General features: G+C 35.9%; 1 protein-coding gene across 1 annotated transcript in view; it reads right to left on the reverse strand.

The window, feature by feature from the left end:
• The window catches only part of LOC108743390, a 57,669-nt gene extending 43,724 nt beyond the window's left edge, over nucleotides 1–13,945 (reverse strand). Inside the window, exon 1 of the mRNA XM_018478955.1 lies at nucleotides 13,857–13,945. Within this exon, the coding sequence (XP_018334457.1) occupies nucleotides 13,857–13,911 (55 nt within the window). The 5' untranslated portion in view covers nucleotides 13,912–13,945. The remainder of the gene's footprint in view (nucleotides 1–13,856) is intronic.
• Nucleotides 13,946–21,726: the final 7,781 nt, after the last annotated feature.

Genomic DNA, 21,726 nt, shown 5'->3' on the forward strand with positions numbered 1-21,726 from the left:
CATTAGGTCTTGTGATGTTTTCCTCTTTTAGCTTCCGAGGTGCCACAAGTTTCAAACAGACCTCTATAAATCTGCTCTGCAACGACCTGAGTTTCGCTTGGGATTCCCCAAGTCGACTCGAGCTTTCGAACTTTCCGCCGCTTCCGGTTGGGGTGCTCGCATAAAACATCGTCGGTAAAGAGCCCCGAACGGCTTGTTTTTCACGCTCAGCTTAGAAACGTGGTGTTCCGACAACACTTACTTTTATGAAAATTCACGCTCGTCTGCCGTAATATAGAATAGGGAGCAGCAGGGCACGAGCAAAGAAGATGTCTTGTGGTGATGGTGGCAGATGCGTTGCTATTCCACGATTCTAAAATCGATCTGATTTCTGTTTGTTCCGCGAAATGGTTCACCTACTTACTAAAACATTTTAAAGCAGGCGGTCACAGCTTGAAGCAAAAAATTGACGCGTACCAAACTGAATGAGAATGAGTAGATAGATTTACTTTAAAGTAAATCCTGTGTGTTACTCATATTTTAATTCTGCAGCTTCTTCTAACATATGACCATGATAAGGGTGACTATCGAACTATAGATAAAGCTACAAAACAATTGCAACGCGTTACTGTGGTATTATATGAACTACTTTACTCTACTTGTTCATCGTGAAGGTAAGCGTACCTACTACTAAATATTTAAACAAAAAAGAACCTAAATTGTAACATCAGACTCGTATACATTTACGGAAGCAAACATTGTTCCACCGGAAATTCCTGGTGACAATGTTAGTAGTTAGAAATTCTGGGGTAAGTAAATTTTACTTCATAATGACTTGGTTTAACAATGTTTCAAGAAGGTTCCTTATAAAGCATGAGTTACCGAATTATGTGAAATTTATTTCGTACACAGTGAAAGCAGCAGGACCAGTATGTAAACAGGAACTTACGATTAGATGAACTCGGAAACTGGTTAATGTCTAAGTTAAGAACAATAAAACGAAAGCCGTTGCAGTATATTTTACATATACCTCCAGAGGACATAAATCTCTTATGTTCTGGGATTCGTCTACGAGAAATAGCTAGGTATTACGTCGTAATATTTTATGCATTCAAAACAAAATTCAATAACACGTAGATCCATACTCAAGTAGAATTAAAATGCAGATGAACTAAAAATAGAATTCCAATGGAATTAGTTGGTTCAGCAGTTTTTATTTATTTTCTATACTCGGTAGAGTTTTAGAATTATTAGATCTTCTCTAAGGATAATGCAATGTTATTTAAAATATTCTATTTTCGTTGTCGTACTGTTGTATATTTTACAGTGCTATGTAGGCATGTTTGTTTCCACCAAACGAAGTCCTTGAAGTGACCTCTGGTTTTTTATTTTACTGTCGGCAAACAACGATAGTTGCTTTCGTAGGATTACACGTTACGAAGTCTTATCTCTCCTTCCACGGGCATGTCGAAATGTATTAGTAACAATCTTACAAGTCAAGGCCAGTAGTGAAAGATGTGAATTCAGGACAGAGACATGTGACCGTTTTTGGTTAGAAATAGGTACAATAATAAATAATTTATTGTACTTAACGTTAAAGGTAACGATTAATAAATACCTTTGTTAACTCTCGGACGGGTTTTCTGACTTTATCTGTTTAGGTGCCTCGCGTTAGTGAAACTTAATAAACTAGAAATAGATTTATTGTTTGCAATACTTTTGGTGATGAAAATCTGTTTTCGGTCTCCCATTAGTGCATATTGTCATAGATATCTACGTGATGCTGGTCTGGTGAGTCTAAAGTATTTGTCCTTATAGTAAAGCAGGGATACAAATGAAACTTTTTCCATCATGTTTCGTTTAAATGAATGGCTTGTACGTTCGTTATATTTGATAAATAGAGCTTACGTTTTGTTGTAAGCAAATGTAACGTTAAAGTAGACAGTTACCTACCTACAATTAGTTTAAATAATGTTAGCAACTTTAATGGCTGGTAGGTAATCTGAGTTTTTTAAATATTTCAGAAATGATTGACTCGAATTACCACTTGACACAAGATCACGAATTAAAGAAAAAAGGATAATCTACTTTTCATAAACAGAAAACGAAAAGCTAGCACGGGAATTCCGCGAGGTATTAATTAAAAGAGGTCTGAACAAATTGCTGTCATGAAAGGTAATTTTTCCTCGAAACATTTAATTATAACGACTTCGTGAGAGTACCTAATCCGTTCATTCGTTCGGTGCAAATTTAAACCGAAACTGCACCAACTATATAACTATATTTAAACTTAATTTTGCAGAACAACGCGGATGTCATAAATGAAGGTTTTCGGGTCGGAAAATGAAATTAAATTTTTATGTGCTCGCGAATTTCGTTCGTTCTAGGTACCTACGTAATACTTACAACAATTTCAACACATCTACCTCATCGGGAAACTCGTTAGATAGCACGTTAAAATGTTATTTATCGCCAATGTCTCTGTAGAAAATCAAAAATTTCGTCGACAAACTCAAACGGTCCCGAAGTAGGCAGCACGGTATTTAAACTTTAAACTTTACACATATGAATTATTTAACCTGTAATTCAGTTAGTTACAACTCTCCATTTATTTCGTCCCTATATTCTGATACTTATAAATAATTCACAGCACTTGAAGCTTCACTTGCATTTTACAAATTTTATATGGTTTTTTAAAATTTTGATAAAACTACATTCTATATACGTACATGTGCCATATTGCAGCTATATAACTACAATATTCTTCTAACAGCATATTTTCTATTGTTATTAGCAATAAACGTTATTAAATATCATGGAGTTTGGTGAAAACCGCATCAAAATCGGTTAAGAAACAGTAATGTTACCTTTTAGGTAAGAAATTAAGACTTTAAAGGCGCCTGGCGCCTAAATATTAGCAAAAAGAAGTTTGTTTACATTTGGGACCGCAAGGACATTCCAACGCGAGACAGGTGTAATTTGACCTAGTTTCTCAGAAGCTACAATGATGGCCGCCAGCGTATTAGCCAATCAGACGCATCGGTGTGTATTTAAACAATAGCTCTGCATTCGTGAGTCAGTAATCTGCGGTGCATAGGTAGAGTGTACATCGTTGCATCAAATATGAGGTTATAAATACGTAAAAATACGTCAAAGTTGTTTACAAGTTTTAATTTCTAAAAATTTAGTTTGAAAATTACTTTATTTAGTATAAATATATAAATAAACGATAGAACTAATACCTAATCCACAATTGCACGCTAGGCTACTTATATATCGACTACGAATAATTTTCCCTCCTTCATTTTGATGGACCCCAATTTCATTTATAATATTAGGGGTGATAATCTGATAATATTAGATACACTTTTTTGTGTTTTTAGATAGGTACATAACGTATAACTATTGTTTTAGCATAATTTCTGGCATTTTTAAGTAAGATTCTTAGTGTTAATTACCCTTTACAATATAATAAACGTACAGAATTGCTGGGTGCATTAATATTGTGAAAAGGATATAGGTTAATTCAGTTGGACTATTCTAACCAGTCAAAACTGTATCCCATTCTATATTCAAACAGAAGGAACATTAAAAATACGTTGTTAAAGGTTCATTATAAAAGAAACGTTGCGACGGAAGATGAAAAACACAAGTGTCCTTCTTCCCGTATAAATACTTGGTATTAGGTAGTAGGTATTTCGTTGAAGCATAATTTCGTTTAATTCAAGTTCGAGTACAATGGAAGTGTAGTAGAAGAGAAAAATGGTTAGTCTTTCAAGTGGCGTAGATTGCCAGGCGTCACTGAAATTTTCAGTAGAACCAGCACGACAGCATTTAATTAGGTGAAGTTCTGCATGGCAGTGTCGCGGAAATTACGTTAAAAGCATTTCCGGCAAATTTGATGGAAACAGAATTGAAAACCTATAGACGCTGACTGTTTGAAAAGTTTAACTTATGAGAAAAGTTTCGCGAAAGATCTAATTCGTTCGGCACCTCAATAGAAATTATTTTAAAACAAATGAAATAACCTTAGAAACCTAATTAACTTACCGAATATGTACCTTCCTACTTTATATATGTACATAAAAATCGAAATTTTTATACTACCTATATTTAACCCACAACAATTTCTGTGTGTTATGTATGTAACACACCCAAAGAAAGAACACTATTGGAATTATTTGAATTATTTCTTGTTCGTTCCTCAGCTGATATTTTTTAACGTAATCGAGTTGTTTGTTTTATTTAAATAATTGCTTTAGTTACTTTGTTATGTAGGATTTTATAATTTATTTCAATACCGTACTGCTTAATAAACACGGGGTAAATGTGTCAGTTCCACAACAAAATTCAAATTATTATTGACATACTACCTAATTGAGAATGAATTTGAGAGATATTTTTAAAAAATTTGAAGGAAGTTGATAGACCGGAATAATCGATAGTGAAAGCTCATCTGTGTATACGATCAGTACCCCAAGCGGACGTCAAACTGGCGGCGACTAGAAACTTTTGAGACTTGGCGACGATGTCGACGACAGTTGGCAGAACAAATTCATTCGCGTGGGCTTAAAAGAAGTATTACGGCCGTTAGAACGACAGTCAGCTTTATTGCCTTGGTCCGATTTCAAGTCTAAATTTTCACTTTAAATATTGATTATTGATGGCTTTCTTTTGCCGGGAAAATAAGGCAATGAGTCATCCGAAACTCACCGTTTGCATTTGCTGATCCAAACCCATAAATTCTCACCAGCACAAACAACACTTTCTTCGTTTAGTGAAAAGACAAATGAGCTAAAATCGTTCGACCGTATCTTAAGTTTTTATTATAGATGTCTACCTTTCCTTTTCTTTTAATCTACCCATTGATTTGCTTTTAGTTATTTAAAATATTTCCCTTCAAGTGTTTCAAGAACGAGTTAAAAACCTTTTTGAAAGTTTTGGTTGTATGCTATTTATGCCTACATTTAATCAATTAGGTCAAATAAATAAGAAATGTTTTGATTTTATATATTTTAATTGATATAGATTCTTAATTAAACGAGCATCACTATCTGGTGTTAATTACGTATCTGCGATAAAAAAACGGGTAGGTACTTATTACCCTCTTTTAATTTAAAATTTGGCAACGACTTGTAAGGCAGCATCTGTTTTAGATTAAAGAGAAAAATGTACTTGTGTTGTTACTTCGTTACCTGTTATTAGCCGTACGTTAAGTTTTTGTTTCCTAGCGTGGCATTTTTGCCTGGCAGTCCGAACAAATAACGACTCTGCTGGTGTTGCACGGATATTACACCGCAGAATTATTTTCTCCTGGGGTATTGCAGAAAACAAATTTCACGGCGATCTTGGCATGCGACGGTGACGCTTGTAAAGTAGGATTACTATAACGAAAAAATGTGCTCATTACTTAATGTCTGAGATTCATTTCACAGACGAGCAAATATCAAAATTTAATTAAGGAACAATTTTAATAGAAAATGAGTTTTGTTTAATTTTTGACTCGAAATTGTTTTCTTATGATTTACAAAATAATAATTCAAGTTTGTGGATGATTGCAACAGTTAGTAGGATAGCACTTGCATTTTTACGTTTGTTAGTGTTTTTAAAAGAAATCCGCAGAGAAGGTACAAATCTTAAGTGAACTTGGGAAACATATTATACATCAGTGAGAGAGGGAGGGATTTTGTATCGTATAAATTTCCATCTTTTATATATTGTGTTGAAAGGGAGAAAATATATCAAAAGAAACGAAGGAAATATAATACCCTTGTTAGCACATGTCACATGAACAGAGTTATCAAAATACCACTGTAACATAAATGGGAGGTTCTCTAGCAGAAATAACGATTCCAAACTCGCTAACAAGCTGGGTAATAGTGCAACTTACTTCCAACATCCTACAAAACAACTTTAATAGCACAAAGCGACAAGTACGACGCTGGAAACTATGTATACAGTTGCTTTTTGTACTGTCATACAGACATACATATGTACCACTATAATTTTATTTGTAATGTCAACGCGAAAGTTCAATTTAGGTGAAAGCTATAAAAAGGTAAGAGAGCTTTAGAACAGCAGCTTTTTAATTAGGTATACATATATATCCAGTTTTTTTGTTGATGCTGAAGTATTAAAGTCATGTAAATAGTAGATAGAGATAATCCTTGACTCATACGAGGGTGGATTGATAAGTTTCCGGCCTGACCAAGAAAAACAAGGTTTTTAAAAATTTTTTTTTTTTATTTCTCAACATAATCTCCTCCAAGGCTGATACATTTCTCATAGCGGTGTTCCAGTCTATTAATNCAGTCTCTGTATGAGAGACTCGAACGATAAAATTGTTAATTCAGAGATTCGAGTCTCTCACCGAGAGACTGAATGAATAAAACTGCAAAATTGAGAGACTCGAGTCTCTCGTAGAAAGACTGAGATCTCTGAAATATGTTGAACTTAGAAAACGTTAACCATGTTTATCGAGACACCACTTATTGAGAGATTCGAGTCTCTCGTTCAGAGATTCGCGTCTCCCGTTCAGAGATTCGCGTCTCCCGTTCAGAGATTCGAGTCTCTCGTTCAGAGACTGGATACGAAATGAGGATCTTTCTATGAGCGACTCGAGTCTCTCGTTCGGAGACGCTAAACAGTTTTTTTGACAGTTTCTCGACAGTCTCTCTCAGCGACACCAGAGAGACTCGATGAGAGACGGAGACTCTAAGCTCGCTTTCAGAGACTCTGAGAGACTGAATACTTTTATCTCGGGAAAACTATACACTTTATACACTAAATTTTTAAAAAAATGATTTTAAACCATAAATTCTATCTCCTGTTATTCCATAAATTTATGAGTTAAACGAACCTGTAATGTTCATTTATTGCACTAATACGTTTCTAGACAATTGAAAATTTATTCAGATTATCTGATGATCTAATGAATAGCATTCGCTTTAAATAGGCAGTATACCATAACGCCACCATACGACAACATGAATGGGGTCGATTTTGAATACGATTCCAATTTGACGCAACAACCCTGATATGAACGTCGTAAAATATGTATCTAAGGAAAAAGATGCTTGGTTTAAAACTGCGCTTTTATTCTGTATTGTTCTCAAGAGGGCACCATCTCCCGATACCGTTTGCGCAATTTTTCCTTATATTGGTACAGTTACGTGTTCGCTGAGGTAGAAGTGTCGTATATTGCACGACAAAAATGGCTCATTCGGAATACACAATGCTTCTTCTGTTACACGTCTCTGATCATATCACACCGCCCATCCTCGTACCATATTTTCCAATACAATAATAAAGTTTACGAATGAATATACCAATTAAATGAAGCAAGTAAATTCTGTAGAGAAGTATTCGAAATATTGTGCGATATAAATATAGGTGACTTACAACTTATATCAAAAAAATGTTTCAGATATTACACTGTAGAATTTTAACGTGAAAAGTAATTTTTAAATATATGCACTTTTTGTATCTCGTAGAGTTCGAAATAATTTTGAAGTATTTCATTGTGACTTCAGGAAATTTAAGCAGCAACATCGAGATTTTTAAATCGTGCTTTAGTGCATATATTTAATACATATTTGCATAAGTATGAGTGTGCCGGTACATTTTATCGATTTCGTCGTTGAAAACTGACGATGTAATTGAATTTGACTGAATACCTATGTGGAGCTGGAAAAATGCGCCGCATTCGTAGTCGGATTTAACACCTTGAGCGTAATCTGTAAACGGCCAGTTGAGAGAGCTTTGATATGAAGCTTCTAAACGATAGAGCTGGCCGGGTCGCTTCGTATCGACGTGACGTGCGCTTCGTCGCTTCGCATCGCTACGCGTCGCATCTCAGAATTTATTTAAGTGCACCGTAGCGTACGCTGTTCTTCCCGTACACAACGTTCCGATGCGCTCGATTGATTTATAGGATTTTCATAAAGACCATCTGAGCGTGACGACGGCGATGGTTTTAAACGTATCTTTATTGTGGTAACCGCGACAAATGCGACACCTATCCAACTTTTTCCAGCCGGCGTCGCGACGCACTCGTACGTACGTGTATTATATATATCGCACACAGCTAGCCGAATCGATTAACGAATTTGTGCTAAACGAATGAATTTTAGTTAAAGTATCAAAATAATTAAACGATTTAATAAGCTTAAGCGCTAAAAACGTGTTTTCTGCGTAATAGAGATTAAGCTTTAGACGCGGCAGTGATTAAATTTTAAAAATTTAATAGTAAATTTTAAAATCCAATTGAATCGTAACTGCCTTCCGGGAATAGGAATTTAAGATCGTAGTCGGGTTTTAATCTGCACATAAAATTCCTGTAGCTATAGACGTGTTTGTAGCAATCCGAAAAGTAATGTACAACAACATTTTGAACTAACGATAAGTCGTTCAATAAATAATTTGACCGCTTACAGTTTCCCTCTAAAATTATTATAAGATACCATCGGTTTAGGATTGACTTTATATTAGGTACTGTTTCTATATCAATAGGTACCATAATAACAAAAGAACTATTTTCATTTAGATAAATCTTAACGAATATTCGATTACCTCTATAGTAATAATTCTTTTTGAAAAAAGAATATGCACAATGTTAGATTTTCTGTTTTTCGAGTTGAAATAATGGGACCGAAATTCAATTTGCTTCCCAAAGCTTTCCGAAACGTCCTCTCCAAGAGTTGAATATCCCCCATGGTGAAAGAGAAGCAGCGATTATCCTAAAAGCATCTGGAGGTAATCCGCAACGGAGCAAAACGTGTCTGATAGATTCCTTCTTTTCTATTAGGTTAACAAACGAGCGAAGTTTTAAAGACTACGGCTTTAGGAAGACGTATATTCTATACCACTTAACGTATACCATTATTTTTTTATTATAATCACCAACATTTTCCAGTTTTTGAATTTAATTCGTGTTGAATAGGCTAAAATTCGTCAGAGACATTTACTTGATGTAAAATATAAAAACGTCACATTTTGGCGGGTCCGTTTGCCTCATCCAGGAATACTATCTGGAATTTCTGGAAACACCGTCTTATGCACCAAGGACTGCTCTTTCCGATAGATAAAACGAATTTTATATTAAACGCGAATTAAGGTAGAAATCGCACCCCAAATTGGAGCCTACTTTCGGTAAAGTATAAAAACGTCACACTTTAGGTGCCGGTTTCGCTCCTACAGGAATACAATCTGGAATTTCTGGACAGACAGTCTTATGCGCCAAGGACTGCTCTTTCTGACAGATAAAACGAGTTTTATATTAAGCGCGAATTACCGTCGGAATCGCACCCCAAATTGGAGCCTACTTTCGGTAAAGTATAAAAACGTCACATTTTAGGGGCCGGTATGGCTCCTACAGGAATACCATCTGGAATTTCTGGACACACCGTCTTATGCGCCAAGGACTGCTCTTTCTGATAGATAAAACGAATTTTATATTAAACGCGAATTAACGTCGGAATCGTACCCCAAAGTGGCGCCTACTTTCGGTAAATTATAAAAGCGTCATATTTTGGTGAGCCGGTTTGACTTGATTAACATTAAAATTACAATTTTATGAAAGGACACTTTTTTAAAAGCTTCCCTATACCAATAGATATTCAACAAATTGAGATGTTGATATTGTTAAAAAGTAATAAATTTTAAAACTCATAAATACAAACGTAAAATTGCTAGATATGTACGTATTATGGTTATTTGACTGAGGGCACAAACATGTACGAATTGTAATTAGGAAAACTTTGTACTTTGTATCGTAAACTTTAGTAGAAATTGCGTAGGTAGATGAGAAACAGAGAATATTTCATTTAGCTACTTTATTTAGCTCGTAGCAAGAAAAACAGAAATTGTAAACAGCTCCTTTCGAAATTATATTTTCTACCATAAAATTGCGCCAAGTGCGAACGAAACAGCTGCTTGGTAAAAGATTAATTTAAATCTTTCCACTGCGATACTCTGTCCTTTCGCGTGAGCAGATAGTACGCGGCGGTGATCGCGTTTCCTTCGATTATAACGTGATTAATTTTTTCCGACGTTACATAGTAATACTCGCTCGACAACACTTCAGCCGGCTGCTTCTTATTAAAAGTTCTTGTTTCTTCTTCGGTTATAAACAAAAATGAATTGTGTAATACGATTAGTAATAATTTTACGGATCTTATCGTTGGTTATCATTACGATTACATTTTCTATTCTCACGTCAATATTTATTTACTATACAGAAGTATAAATAGAACTGAAATTTCGCCAGCATATTCTAACAGGTCAATTAAAAAGTCCCCGGCCTAAANACTTGCTCGCACGAAATTTGATTCCTTACAGCTGCTATATTAAGATTAAATTCCGCTAGTCCCCAAGCAGAAATTTCCTTTAAAACACGTTCGCTATGTTGCTTACTGCTTCTACGCGATAATTCCATAAGGGAAGTTGTTTTTAAATGTGATCGTGAAATTACGTTTTACAAACTAATTCTGAATAACTCATTTTACTATCGTACTTTGTAGCAACAATTTTGCTTCGGTTATTTAATTTAACGTTGTTCTTGTGAATCCTGTAATTTACATAATAGCTGTGAGCTATTTTAACAATCGCAAAATCACATATCTACAGTAAAGTAAAAGTTGAGAACGAATAACAACAGAATCCTCTAGAATCACCCTTGACTACATTTAATAAAACATGTTAAACTGAGACTATTAAAAATACACATAAAATAATGCGTAAGAATTAAGAAGAAGTTTACTAGCATGAAATATTTCTTGCATCTAGAGGGATTTAGACAAAGTTTGAGGTCGGAACGACTAGTTATAAAAGTTAAATGACTTTCATAAGTGACGTATTGCTTTCTCCAAGCTGTTCCTGGCTTAAAGCTTAAGCGTAAGAACACTTCCTAAACTTTAAAGTTCGCGACAGTTCTGAACAGCAACTGATTCTCATTGCTTAATCTGTTTAAAATCTAATAATTCTTTGTATTCAGTCTGCATTTTTGTGAGAAAATTAGTATGGAAGCCTGGCATTTTGTAACAGCCAACGTCAATTGTTAGAAGCACAATTTCTAAGAAACCAGCTACAAATCGCACTTATGCTGATGCAGGAATAATTATTTTGTGTGTAGGAGTGTTTGTTTGGGATAATTATCGATCATTGGGAATTACCATTCTAGAAATAGCCTGAAGAATGACCAAACGAAAACCATCCTTTTGGTAAATGAATTTCAATTCAAATGTACCCGAGAGACATTACACCACACTTAACGAACATTTCTAAATTGAAAGTTTGCTACGTTGGCTTCGGTTTCCGTAACGGCGCTTATTAACGTTATCCACACCCCAACACCTTCCCCTCACTAAAATGACGCAATACTCGCCTCGTGCCTTGTTTACGTAGCTATCTTTAGTCGCGTTAAACTGCCTTGTAACGTCTTGTAATTACATATACCTGTGTGTTGTTAGATAGACATCCCTCTAACAAGTTCATCCACGAACTAATGTCGTTATAAGAACTGCTTAAGCGACGTGCAAGAAACTGACGGAAAACATCACATTAAACCTTAACACTCAGGCGAAACGTATATGCATAAAAACACACGTATTAGGTGTTCTGTAATATGTACCTACGATATATGCGATTACAAGGAAAATTTACACTTTGTAAAATAGTTTGTAGAGTAATTAATTTCAAACTAAATCTTATGCGCATAGTAACATCATTATTTCTTACTTGAAGGATATCTGATAAGTACCGACAAGTTTTACACTTTAAGATTAAGTATTTTAATTAAATCTCTGTCGGACTCTGCTTGATTTTTTGGAGCAAAGGATTAAGGCTCTTTCGACAAGACGACTGGCGGCTTTAAAATCCGGATAGAAACAACAGCGCGAAATCAAGCGCTTTTCTTCTACTTCAATTCAAATCATTAACACATGACGTTCGCTTCGGCATATCGTTATAACAACCCCATAATAATAGGGCGAAAGAATTGATCAATTTTTCCAACTATTCGCACAGGACCGGTCTTTTATCCTGTCGTCGACAGATCCTACGGTCATATCAGCGGTTTTGAGGTGGAGCAATAGTCAGACGAAGCGAATGAAGATTAAATTTTAACTGGTAACTCGAAACAGACCACGTGCACTACGCGCGTCAATTAATTAAAGCATTATAATTCCCATTGTTCCTCTTAATTGCGCGATCGTTAGCAAGGAAACGTCGAGTGGAGTTAACAGGGCGGCTGCTCCCCGCTTTCCGTCACTGAATTCGATAACAAGATGGATGGAAAGCTGCTCGAAATTGTTTTCAAAATTTAAATGAAAAACAACGAACACGAATGAAAAGACTACAACTGGCCGTACAAGCAAAGCATTTACGATTGAAATTTATTAAATGGCTTTCTAAAACATAATGTTTAATACAACACAAATCGTTTAACCTATGAAATTTTTAACCATCTAACCAATATACTCGTTTATAAGCTAGGATGCAAAATAAAGATGTTTATTAAAAATTTTCAATATTACACCGAATTCATTTCTGAATTTCGTTGTTATGTAAAGTTCGTTAGCTTATTTTCGTTTCCCATCTGCGCTGTAGTACAGAGATCAAAGCGTTCGGCAGCAACGGTCTCACTGAGACGAGCTGTAAACGGATTCCTTCTCCGTTCCCAGTCAAACGGAGTCGTCAAGGATAATGGCGAAGAGGACCATTTATTTAATCTAATTTAATTGACAGTCGCAAAGCAATTAAAAAAGGGTACGATCTGTCGTGGGGTGAACGGGAGAGACATTGAATGCAGATTGGATTCAGATTTCGGAAGAAGATTCATGAATGCTGCATGTATCACCACCATCGCAGATGTGCTTCAGTGTAGTACCTATAGTTGATCTACTTATTGCTATTGAAGAAGATTTTTCTGAAACACTTTCCATACTTGGAAAAGGACAGGCAATTTTGAAATCACGACTATGCCAAGTCAATGGTAAAAAAGGCCCTACAGTTATTATTATAAATTTAATCTGCCTGAAGAAAGCGTTGTAATAAATCGGTTACTTATATATTTTTATCTACATTTACCGTTTCGTACGTTTCAAAGAACACAATTACAGAAATCCTACCTTCGGTAATTTTCTCTGAAATTCGATCAACAGCGGCTGCTGTTCAGAAACTATCCTTGTTAATATTCTAACTAATGTATGAACTACATCAAGATTGGTTGGTTAGGATACGTTTGTGAGCTAATTATTTATTAAACCCGCGTAACAAGATTTCGTATCAGTCGAATTCAGGAAATACCTTTAAGTACATTTTTCTTTGCCGGTATAGCCCAACTGTAACCTTTCATTTTATCCATTTGACGTCATGAATGTTTAAAATTCCTTGATTAGAAACGAGGCCCCTGATCGAGAATTCCGTTGACCTTTTCCAAATTTTATCGACAACAAGTCCTCAATAATTTAATCAGAAACCAAATTACATGTTACTGGAAATGTGTACGTATATCATGAAATTTAATTATTGTATCCCTGAGAATACGCACGATAATTTTGTTTCTTTAAGCAAATTAATTATGGTACACCTACACATGTCGTGTTGGTAAATATTCAAATTTACATGTAAGGCAAAGTTTACAGCTAAGCGGACCACATGTACTGTATGTTTATTTTTTTTTTTTGTTTTGAATTTTCTCAGCTACGCAGATGGAGCTTGAATTAAGTTCATTGGTAGCTTTACGTAATGTTCGTTCGCTGCTACTGATTAATACTTTTATGGTATTAAAAAAGGTTGATTTTTGTACTTCTAATAAATAAAATAAAGAATAACGTTAATAATAGGTACCTAGTAGCAAACAGAATTGAACAACTTACCATTATCGAGAGGATTTTTCTGTAATCTGTAACGACGTTCGCATGTTTCTTTCATGACCGGTAATGATAACCTTCCCCTCTAGGTCAACTCTGTAACAACACAAAATTGCGTTGGCTAAAAATTGATAAGTTTCTAAAAGTAAATAAAGTTACAGTTGAAATGCTACTATTTGTTTTTAGACTTTAATTCAATTGAATATTTTCTATGAATAGTTCGTTTTTAAATCGAAAATTTTTATTAATACGCTTGTTCATCTATTGTTAACTTCCTGTTTTAACTTTTCTCGCATAAGTACGTACAACCGATCGAGTGTAGAAAGTTCCTGATTTTTCTTTAAAGCATATGTACATAGTCTTAAATTTGTCACTACTCCAGTACTAAAGAAACGCATTTACCCCGTCCATTATTCATTACTCCTAAGCTTAGTTCATTTCCTCTCTGATGATGAATCTTTTCTCTCACGTAAAGTTCGCGTTCTACAGTGACACCAATACTCCTGCAATTTTCCGGGATACTATCAGGGAGGTACCTGTGCTTTTACAATCAACCTTGTATTGTAAATATGCTATAATATACAATTTTTTCCTCTAAAATATGATCTCCAGGGAAATGCTCTTTCAAATCAGTTCGTGAAAATTTTTAATTGAAAACCATCGAATGTGCATAAGCCAGTTGAATAAGATTTTAGTAGTACATAAATCGGAATTTGTTTATTTAAAATTGGATACTTATAAGAAGTGGTCAAGTCCATATTGTTATACAATCGGGTATTGATGAAAAATAAATCCGTACTTGCAGCGCGTCCTTCGGGAAAATGTTGGAAGCTGAGGTACGACGGAAAACGGATACGGAAGCTACAGAATCGCATTGCTGGGAAATTTATACAGATGGCGCTGATAGGAAGGAAGTAGATTTAATCGATATTTGTCTCAGGGAAACAGAGCGTAACCGTAACCTACCAACCCCCTTGTTGGGAATTGTATCGTATATCCTATGCCCTCTTTCCGCGTGTAAAATGCTTATATAAAACATCCTCCCTCATTATTTCTTTATGAAAACTGAAGAAAAAATCCAGAAACTTTACGTCTTTGCCGAGCAAGACATTCTAAAATGTATCCTAAAAGGATGACACCTCTCCTCTCCTGTTGCTTATATGTATGTATTGTACATGACATACGTATTATCACACTCATTATAAATGCATTATAAAAATTAATATATAATCCACTATAGTACAATTCTAGTTCTGTAATACAATTTTCACGATAATACACAGTTCGTTTTATAATTATCCTTGCAATTGATGGCCTATACAAGTATATACAATCTAACACTTTATTGAAATTTAGTTAAGAAAACCAACAAAACAAAAGTTGAACTTGAAAATACTTATGTTAAGTAATACAATTTTTAAGTGCTGAAATAAAAATTAACAGTGGAATTCTGGTCCTGTTTTGTTAAGTAAATATCTTTAAATTGCAACAATAGATAATAGGTACTGTTACGATATTGACATAAAATGAAAATGGAAATTTATATTCATTAATTAATTAAGAACTCAACATTTCTACAAATCAGAAAAGAAAAAGAAAACCGAAGCAATACCCATTTCCTCTTTAATACCTCTAAAAGGGTCCTACTAAGATTTTCATTTTAAAATTTCAAGTTTGCCGAGTCGTTTCTTACAAAGAACTAGGTTTAGCTTTTTCCTCCTTTCCAATAAACTTTTCAATGTTATACAATGCTATAAAATCAATTCCACCCTCTTCCATGCTGGCTTTACCGATAATCTGTAATTGGATAGCAACCTTGTTAGCTAATTGCTAAGATCGATAAGTATGCTACAGAAAAAAGTGAAAACATGGAAAACTGAGTAGCTCAGGAAGAGAGGTAGTTAACGATGCCTCTGGGATATCAAAATAATCTACCTTCGCTTGCTTGTGTAGGTAAGTATAGCAAACGCCTTCATAAAAGTAGGTCGTCCTTTTTTATATTTTTTCCTCGTAAGAGCAAAATGGAACAGGACTTCCGAAAGGGAATTACCTTAGGTGGTAAATGTTTGTCACTAGACCTTAACTTAATGTTATGTACATAATACATATACCTATACCTACACTTTCCCTGCAATAGCTACAGTATTTATAGACACAATACAACTTCGTAAGAATTTCACGGGTTTCCAGAAAATGACTGTCCCAATATTTCAGCTTAACAGCCATAAATGTCATGATCCTTATCAACTTTGGTACGGAGAATTTCAGAAATTACGTTTAAAAGACTTGGAGGAGTGGTAATTTTTATACCTAATGTAAAAATCCCACGGAGTTTAAGGAACCCACGCACATTTCTACACGTAATAGAGATTACAAAAAATGCCTCTAAGTATTAGGCAACACTGATGATAATTCCCTTTTAAACCGTCATTTGTATTCTCCACTTGTAGGAAGATTAGAGGAGGAACACAAAATAACTGCCCTCAGAAGGTATTTGCATATATTGATCTGAAAATGTTTAAGATTTCTCCGACTAAAAACCGCTGCGCCGCTTAGGCATGCAAATACGTATGTACGATGATATTAAACGTTTATTATACGTAGACGGATACATTATTTATTTGATTCGGAACATATATATATAATTGATTTTTCGTTTAGGGTACTTATAATATAAATAAGAAGAATAATAAATAAGAATTTATACTTACGTCTTTGATCACCTTCGGGCTTTTATCTAACGAATTACACAATATGAAACGGGAAANAACGAATTTTATATTAAACGCGAAATAACGACGGAATCGTACCGCAAAGTGGCGCCTACATTCGGTAAATTATAAAAACGTCACAATTTAGGGGCCGGTTTGGCTCCTACAGGAATAGAACTTGGAATTTCTGGACACACCGTCTTATGCATCAAGGACTGCTCTTTCGGATAGATAAAACGAATTTTATATTAAACGCGAATTAACGTAGAAATCGCACCCCAAATTGGAGCGTACTTTCGGTAAAGTATAAAAAGGTCACACTTTAGGGGCCGGTTTGGCTCCTACAGTAATACAATTTCGAATTTCTGGACACACCGTCTTATGCATCAAGGACTGCTCTTTCTGATAGATATAACGAATTTTATATTAAACGCGAAATAACGACGGAATCGTACCGCAAAGTGGCGCCTACTTTTGGAAAATTATAAAAACGTCACACTTTAGGGGCCGGTTTGGCTCCTACAGGAATACAATCTGGAATTTCTGGACACACCATCTTATGCATCAAGGACTGCTCTTTCCGATAGATAAAACGAATTTTATGTTAAACGCGAAATAACGACGGAATCGTACCGTAAATTGGCGCCTACTTTCGGTAAATTATAAAAACGTCACATTTTAGGGGCCGGTTTGGCTCCTACAGGAATACTATCTGGAATTTCTGGACACACCGTCTAATGCATCGAGGACTGCTCTTTCTGATAGATAAAACGAATTTTATATTAAACGCGAATTAACGTCGGAATCTTACCCCAAAGTGGCGCCTACTTTCGGTAAATTGTAAAAACGTCACACTTTAGGGGCCTGTTTGGCTCCTACAGGAATAAAACTTGGAATTTCTGGACACACCGTCTTATGCGCCAAGGACTGCTCTTTCTGATAGATAATACGAATTTTATATTAAACGCGAATTAACGTAGAAATCGCACCCCAAATTGGAGCCTACTTTCGGTAAAGTATAAAAACGTCACTTTTTGGGGGCCTGCTTGACTCCTACAGGAATACAATTTCGAATTTCTGGACACACCGTCTTATGCATAAAGGACTGCTCTTTCCGATAGATAAAACGAATATTATATTAAACGCGAATTAACGTAGAAATCGCACCCCAAATTGGAGCCTACTTTTGGTAAAGTATAAAAACGTCACATTTTAGGAGCCGGTTTGACTCCTACAGGAATACAATTTGGAATTTCTGGACACACCGTCTTATGCGCCAAGGACTGCTCTTTCTGATAGATAAACCGAATTTTATATTAAACGCGAATTAACGTAAGAATTGCACCCCAAATTGGAGCCTGTTTTCGGTAAAGTATAAAAACGTCACAATTTAGGTGCCGGTTTGGCTCCTACAGGAATACTATCTGGAATTTCTGGACACACCGTCTTATGCACCAAGGACTGCTCTTTCTGATAGATAAAACGAATTTTATATTAAACGCGAATTAACGTAAGAATTGCACCCCAAATTGGAGCCTGTTTTCGGTAAAGTATAAAAACGTCACAATTTAGGTGCCGGTTTGGCTCCTACAGGAATACTATCTGGAATTTCTGGACACACCGTCTTATGCATCAAGGACTGCTCTTTCTGATAGATAAAACGAATTTTATATTAAACGCGAAATAACGACGGAATCGTACCGTAAATTGGCGCCTACTTTCGGTAAATTATAAAAACGTCACATTTTAGGGGCCGGTTTGGCTCCTACAGGAATACTATCTGGAATTTCTGGACACACCGTCTTATGCACCAAGGACTGCTCTTTCTGATAGATAAAACGAATTTTATATTAAACGCGAAATAACGACGGAATCGTACCGTAAATTGGCGCCTACTTTCGGTAAATTATAAAAACGTCACATTTTAGGGGCCGGTTTGGCTCCTACAGGAATACAATTTGGAATTTCTGGACACACCGTCTTATGCGCCAAGGACTGCTCTTTCTGATAGATAAAACGAATTTTATATTAAACGCGAAATAACGACGGAATCGTACCGTAAATTGGCGCCTACTTTCGGTAAAGTATAAAAACGTCACATTTTAGGGGCCGGTTTGGCTCCTACAGGAATACAATTTGGAATTTCTGGACACACCGTCTTATGCACCAAGGACTGCTCTTTCTGATAGATAAAACGAATTTTATATTAAACGCGAAATAACGACGGAATCGTACCGTAAATTGGCGCCTACTTTCGGTAAATTATAAAAACGTCACATTTTAGGGGCCGGTTTGGCTCCTACAGGAATACAATTTGGAATTTCTGGACACACCGTCTTATGCACCAAGGACTGCTCTTTCTGATAGATAAAACGAATTTTATATTAAACGCGAAATAACGACGGAATCGTACCGTAAATTGGCGCCTACTTTCGGTAAATTATAAAAACGTCACATTTTAGGGGCCGGTTTGGCTCCTACAGGAATACAATTTGGAATTTCTGGACACACCGTCCTATGCACCAAGGACTGCTCTTTCTGATAGATAAAACGAATTTTATATTAAACGCGAAATAACGACGGAATCGTACCGTAAATTGGCGCCTACTTTCGGTAAATTATAAAAACGTCACACTTTAGGGGCCGGTTTGGCTCCTACAGGAATACAATTTGGAATTTCTGGACACACCGTCTTATGCACCAAGGACTGCTCTTTCTGATAGATAAAACGAATTTTATATTAAACGCGAAATAACGACGGAATCGTACCGTAAATTGGCGCCTACTTTCGGTAAATTATAAAAACGTCACACTTTAGGGGCCGGTTTGGCTCCTACAGGAATCAAATTTGGAATTTCTGGACACACCGTCTTATGCATCAAGGACTGCTCTTTCTGATAGATATAACGAATTTTATATTAAACGCGAAATAACGACGGAATCGTACCGCAAAATGGCGCCTATTTTCGGTAAATTATAAAAACGTCACATTTTAGGGGCCGGTTTGGCTCCTACAGGAATACAATCTGGAATTTCTGGACACACCCTCTTATGCATCAAGGACTGTTCTTTCCGATAGATAAAACGAATTTTATATTTATCGCGAAATAACGTCGGAATCGTACCGTAAATTGGCGCCTACTTTCGGTAAAGTATAAAAACGTCACATTTTAGGGGCCGGTTTGGCTCCTACAGGAATACAATCTGAAATTTCTGGACACACCATCTTATGCATCAAGGACTGCTCTTTCCGATAGATAAAACGTAATCTATATTAAACGCGAATTAACGTAGAAATCGCACCCCAAATTGGAGCCTACTTTCGGTAAAGTATAAAAAGGTCACATTTTAGGGGCCGGTTTGGCTCCTACAGGAAAACAATCTGGAATTTCTGGACACACCGTCCTATGCACAAAAGACTGCTCTTTCCGATAGATAAAACGAATTTTATATTAAACGCGAAATAACGACGGAATCGTACCGTAAATTGGCGCCTACTTTCGGTAAATTATAAAAACGTCACATTTTAGGGGCCGGTTTGGCTCCTACAGGAATACAATTTGGAATTTCTGGACACCATCTTATGCAGCAAAGACTTCTCTTTCTGATAGATAAAACGAATTTTATATTGAACGCGAATTAACGTAGAAATCGCACCCCAAATTGGAGCCTACTTTAGGTAAAGTATGAAAACGTCACACCTTAGGGGCCGGTTTGGCTCCTACAGGAATACAATTTGAAATTTCTGGACGCACCGTCTTATGCACCAAGGACTGCTCTTTCTGATAGATAAAACGAATTTTATATTAAACGCGATTTAACGTAGGAATTGCACCCCAAATTGGAGCCTGTTTTCGGTGAAGTATAAAAACGTCACATTTTAGGGGCCGGTTTGGCTCCTACAGGAATACAATCTAGAATTACTGTACATACCATCTTATGCGCCAAGGACTGCTTTTTCTGATAGATAAAACGAATTTTATATTAAACGCGAATTAACGTAGGAATTGCATCCCAAATTGGAGCCTGCTTTCTGTAAAGTGTAAAAACGTCACATTTTAGGGGCCGGTTTGGCTCCTACAGGAATACAATCTAGAATTACTGTACATACCATCTTATGCGCCAAGGACTGCTCTTTCGGATAGATAAGACGAATTTTATATTAAACTCGAATTAACGTAGGAATTGCATCCCAAATTGGAGCCTGCTTTCTGTAAAGTGTAAAAACGTCACATTTTAGGGTCCGGTTTGGCTCCTACAGGAATACAATCTGGAATTTCTGGACAAACCGTCTCATGCATCAAGGACTGGTGTTTCCGATAGATCAAACTAATTTTATATTAAACGCGAATTAACGTCGGAATCATACCCCAAAATGGCGCCTACTTTTGGTAAATTGTGAAAATGTCACATTTTGGCGGGCCGGTTAGGCTCCTACAGGAATACAATCTGGAATTTCTGGACACACCGTCCTATGCAGCAATGACTGCTCTCTCAGATAGATAAAACGAATTTTATATTAAACGCGAATTAACGTCGGAATCGTACCCCAAAGTGGCGCCTAGCTTCGGTAAATTCTATAAACGTCACACCTTTAGCGGCGGGTTTGGCTCCTACAGGAATATAATTTGGAATTTCTGGACATACTCTCTTATGCATGAAGGACTGGTCTTTCAGATAGATAAAACGAGTTTTATATTAAACGCGAATTAACGTCGGAATTGTACCCCAAATTGGCGCCTACCTTCGGTAAATTGTAAAAACGTCACATCTTTAGGGGCCGGTTTGGCTCCTACAGGAATACAATCTGGAATTTCTGGACACATCCTCTTATGCATCAAGGACTGCTCTTGCTAGGATATATAGTCGATATATAGACTGATTTTAAGTTACAGGAAGATAAACATTTTTATATCGTACGTTGTAGAAAACATAAATTCAAACAAAATAACATGATTTTTTATGATAGCGTTTCTAGTAAATTTTATAATGCATGGCGATATGCTTAAGTTTAAGGGAATTGAAAATTTTCATTAAATGTGACTGCAAAAATAGCCCATTTTCTTCATCTCCAATTTTGTGTTAAGCTTACCTATATAAAGGAATTAAACACACGTTTAAGAGGGTGAAAACTATTCCTTTACTATGAATAAGCCAGATATAAC

Source organism: Agrilus planipennis, unplaced genomic scaffold (assembly GCF_000699045.2).
Source record: "Agrilus planipennis isolate EAB-ADULT unplaced genomic scaffold, Apla_2.0 scaffold421, whole genome shotgun sequence".
Taxonomy (NCBI): domain Eukaryota; kingdom Metazoa; phylum Arthropoda; class Insecta; order Coleoptera; family Buprestidae; genus Agrilus; species Agrilus planipennis.